The 4,836-nt window shown below is 41.7% G+C and overlaps 1 protein-coding gene across 2 annotated transcripts in view; it reads right to left on the minus strand.

Annotated features, from left to right (window-relative positions):
* LOC109377198 (C-type lectin domain family 2 member D-like) overlaps positions 1 to 4,836 on the minus strand; it is a 38,898-nt gene that overhangs the window by 3,932 nt on the left and 30,130 nt on the right. The window contains exon 4 of one of the 2 annotated variants that reach the window (XM_019633466.1): positions 1,763 to 3,649. The exons of the other annotated variant lie outside the window; for it this stretch is intronic. Coding sequence (XP_019489011.1) covers positions 3,563 to 3,649 — 87 coding nt within the window. The 3' untranslated portion in view covers positions 1,763 to 3,562. Of the gene's footprint in view, positions 1 to 1,762; positions 3,650 to 4,836 lie in introns of those variants that run through there. 2 annotated transcript variants of the gene reach the window in all.

Consider the following 4,836-nt stretch of genomic DNA (forward strand, 5'->3'; position numbering starts at 1 on the left):
TATAAGGTACAGATATGCTTTATTATTATATATAGAGAGAGAAGATTAAACTGAGAGAAATTTTGCTAACTTGTTTGCTTTTATTTCAGAATAGTACCCCTTTGTATTACTATTCCACAATTTATCTGTTCTACAATTGGTTGACATTCGGGTTAATTGAAGTTTGAAATTATTATGAATGCTATTATGATATTCTTGGCAACTATCCTGGAATGGAATTATTAGGACACAGTGTGTGCCTATTGTCAACTTTACTAAATGACACCAAAATCTTTCCTAATATAATTGTACCAAATTATACTCAAAGCTACTGTTTCCTTGTTGAGCTCCTGTCTGGAAGATCTGTCCATTGGTGTCAATAGAGTGTAAAAGCCCCCTACTATGATTGTGTTATTGTTGATCTCTGCCTTTACGTCAATCAATATTTGTTTTATATATTTAGGTGCCCCTATGTTGGGTACATAGACGTCTACTAGAGTTATGTCCTCTTGTTGGATTGATCCCTTTATCATTATGTAATGTCCTTCTTTGTCTCTTATTATAGCTTTTGTTTTCAAAGTCTATTTTGTCTGATTAAATATTGTTATCAGGACTTTATTTTTTTTGTTTCCATTTGCATGAAATATCTTTTTTTGTCCCTTTGCTTTCAGTCTATATGTGTCTTTTGATCTGAGGTGGGTCTCTTGTAGATAGGATATGTATGGGCCTTGTTTTCTTATCCATTCAGGCCTCCTATGTCTTTTGATTGGACTATTTAATCCATTTATATTTAAAGTGATTATTGATAGGTACATAGTTATTGTCATTTTATTATTCATATTTATGTTCTTTTTTTACCCCCCTTCTTCTTCTTAAAGAAGTCCCTTTAACATTTCTTGTAATACTGGTTTGTAGTAAGGAAATCCTTTAGCTTTTTCTTGTCTGGGAAGCTCATTATCTCTCCATCAACTTTAAATGTAAATCTTGCTGGCAGAGTAATTTTCATTATAGGTCCTTGCTTTTCATCACTTTGAATATTTCATACCACTCCCTTCTGGCCTGCAAAGTTTCTGTTGAGAAATCAGCTGACAGTCTTATGGGAGTTCCCTTGTAGGTAACTAGTTGTCTTTCTCTTGCTGCTTTTGGGATTCTCTCTTTATCTTTAAACTTTCCCATTTTAATTATGATGTGTCCTGGTGTGGGCTTCTTTGGGTTAATCTTGTTTGGGATTCTCTGTATTTCCGGAACTTGTATATCTATTTGCTTCACCAGGTTAGGGAAGTTTTCAGTCATTATATGTTCAAATAGGTTTTCGATCCCTTGTTGTCTCTCTTCTCCTTCTGGTACCCCTATGATGCAAATGTTATTACACTTGATGTTGACCCAGAAGCCCCTTAAACTCTTTGTTTTTTTCTTATTCTTTTTTCTTTTCATTGTTTCAATTGGGTGTTTTCTGCTACTTTATCTTCCAAATTGCTAATTCAGTCCTCTGCTTTATCTAATCTGCTGTTGATTCCTTTGAGTATATTCTTCATTTCAGTTATTGTATTCTTTATTTCTGACTGGTTCTTTTTTTATGGTTTCTATGTCCTTCTTTATGCTTACTATCTCTTTGTTGAAGCTCTCACTAAGTTCTCTGAGCATCCTTATAGTTAGTGGTTTGAATTCTGCCTCTGAGAGATTGATTACCTCCATTTTATTTAGGTCTTTTTCTTGAGTTTTTTCGTGTTCTTTTATTTGAGACATGTTTCTTTGTTTCCTCCACTAGCTCTCTGTGTTTGTTTTTTTCTATGTATTAGGTAGATCTGCTATGTCTCTCAGTCTTCGCTGGGTGGCCTTATGTAGTAGTTGTCCTGTATGGCCCCATGGCACTGTATACCTGATGACCTGTACAGTGTGGTGATCTAGGAGTGTCCCATGTGTGGGTGGGTGTGCCCTCCTGATATAGTTGAGCCTTTATTGCTTTGGCATATCAGAAGGTGGTATTGACTCTCAGACTGACTAGCTGTGAGGATTGGCCATGCACAGAGCTTATGAGCTGCTATGTGGAGGCTGACGCCTCAGAGGGGGATTCACCCCAGTGGGCTCCTATGCCTGTTAAGACCATGCCTTTGTGTGTGCTGCTTGTCGTGCTAATGGGGTAGTGTTTTGTTGTGGACTGAAGCTGGCCTCCAGGTGTGTTGTTTCTGGGGCCTCTTAGAAGGGGTTCCTGTGCAGACCAAGTTCAGCTGCTGCCTGTGACCAGCACAGGGCTACCTTGTAAGAACTACAAAGGTATCTATGGTTGGTTGTTGCCTGTGCTGAAACTGGAGACCCGTGGGAGGTGGCTATGCTGAGAACCTAGGTTGATTGTCACCAGTATCAGGCCCAGGGCAGCTTGGCAAAAGGCCCAGCCCACCTCTATTCCTGATGTCACTTTCTGGCAGCCCATTAGGCTCATCCCTTGAAAGAGCCTCCTGCAATGTGCAGGGCAGTGCTGGTTGCCAGGGTGCCAGAAAGTGTCTCTGTATATGTTGCACGAATTGAGTGGGGCAAAGTCAGTGGGGTAAGGTGTGTGGAGTTCACCAGGCCAATGTGGTTTTAGGTGTGGCCATGTGGGGAAGGGCTCAACACAGGAAAGATGGTGCCTACATGTTGGCTACACGTGAGGTAGGCTCCATGCAACAATGGAGACTGTCCATATAGCCCTTTCCCAAAGCCACACAACTCAGTCTTACCTTGTATATCTTTGGTGCCTCTCAAGTTGCCAAACTCTGTTGGAGCCCAAGGTGAGTGCCTACAACTGAGTGAGTCTGTGCACAGGCCCTGTAAGAGGATGTTTGGGTTTCCAACCACACTTCATCTCACTTGGATGGACAGCATCTTCGCTGATTTTAACAGCCAGAAGTTGTGGGGACTCCTCTTCCTGGCACTGCACCTTTGGGTTGGGGAGCCCAGCATGTAGCTGGGACCTCTCACTCCTCAGGGCAACCTCCACCACTGAGATATTCCTCCCAATGCTCAATAATTACCTGTGAGTTTGGGGCCAGCCCATTTTGCATCTCTGCCCTTCCTACTGGTCTTGATATGGCCTCGTCTTTATATGTTTAGTTATAGGGGCTCTGTTCAGCTAGTTTTCAGATGGTTCTTGAGGTTGATTGTTCTATAATTTAGTTGTAATTTCAAGGTGGTCATGGAAGGTGGTAAACACAACATTTACCTATTCCACCATCTTCTTGTCATTTCTTCTTTTTATCATTGGATGTCTAAGATGGGTTGTTTAGTTTCCACATATTTGTGAATTTTTTAGTTTTTCTTTTGTTACTGTTTTCTACTTTCATTCCATTGTGATTCTAAAAAGGACTTTGTGTGATTTCAATCTTTTCAGGTTTATTGACATATTTGTGGTCTATCATGTGGTCTATCAAAATATTCCATGTGCACCTGAGAAGAATTCTGCTATTGTTGGGTGTAGTGTTCTGCATATGTCTATTAGGTCTATTGGTTTATAATGTTGTATAAGACCTCTGTTTTCTTATTGCTGTTCTTTCCATTATTGAAAGTGGAGTATTGAAGTCCATAACTATTATTGTAGAACTGTTTTTCATTTCAATTCTGTTGCTTCATGTATTTGGGGCTTTGTGATTAGGTACATTGCGGGGGACCAGCTCCTGCAGGTCCAGGGAAAGCCCTTTGGTGGGGATGGCATCGGCGATGAGAGAGAGAGAGAGAGAGAGAGAGAGAGAGAGAGAGAGAGAGAGAGACGACAAGATGAGAGGGAAGGGAGGGAGACAACAAAGAGAGAGTGGAGACACGAGGAGTGTTTTCAAAAGATATGTCACATCCTTTATTCTTACAGCATGCAGAAAAACGCGCGGAGACACAGGGGCACTTTTTCAAGAAGAGAAGTGTCTCCCTTTATTGTTACAGTAGAGTTCTTTTTATGCAGTTGATCATTACCTCATGAGAAAATTGTTTTTACACAGTTTCAATGTTATTTTCCCAGGGTTATTTTTCCATATAGGCTATTTTTCTCAGAGTTACACACCCTAACAATTCTTATGCTACAGGGTACAGCTATACCTGNTATCTGGGGAGAAAACTGGTGTCTATTAGTACAGATTTGTGTAGCCTGGAGGGGGCTTCTCTCCAAACAGCCCAGTTGTCTAACAGCTTAATTAGCCCTTTTGCTCTAGCAGGTGCATTCTCTCCAGGCTGGGCTTTCAAGGCCAAGACTGAGGCCTGTCCTGGAGCACAATTGATGATTCTGCTCTGGAGGGAGAGTACTATCTTAAAGCTGGAATTTTCAAGGCTGAGGCTTTAAAGATATTTTTGTTTTCTGCTCATTCTACCAGGGAATTCCTAACTGCCTAATTGTTACACTAACTAACCTGTCTTAACAGGAAAAATTATAGACAGTCATGGAAATTGCCACAGTACAGGGAATCAGGATGGAAACCAAAACAGAGCCAGGGAAATAAATTATTAGCTGACAGAGAGGTTTAAGTCACAGGACCCGCCAGAGTGACAAGCTCAGGTGGGGGAGGAGCAAAAGCTTTTTTCCAAGCCTGTAACAAAGTCAGTCATACCCAGGTAGAATGCATACCTTCAAAGAGGTTATTTAACGTAAGACTGTCAGTAGTCCTGTTGTCAGAAAGTAGGCCCATCTCAGTGGCACAAAGTCCAGGTCCTTGGCAAATCGAGCAAAGAATTGAATGAGGCCTGGCCGAGTGGCGCGATGGTTAAGAACTGGCTTGGAACGCCAGAAGGCCCCGGTTCAGATCCCACATGTGAGGGCCAGTGACACTGCCCTCCACAGCTCTGATGCTGAACAACAGCTCAACCTGGAGCTGGGCTGCCGTGAGTTGCCGGCGACGG

The sequence above is a fragment of the Hipposideros armiger genome, unplaced genomic scaffold (assembly GCF_001890085.2).
Source record: "Hipposideros armiger isolate ML-2016 unplaced genomic scaffold, ASM189008v1 scaffold_1321, whole genome shotgun sequence".
NCBI classification, from domain to species: Eukaryota; Metazoa; Chordata; class Mammalia; order Chiroptera; family Hipposideridae; genus Hipposideros; species Hipposideros armiger.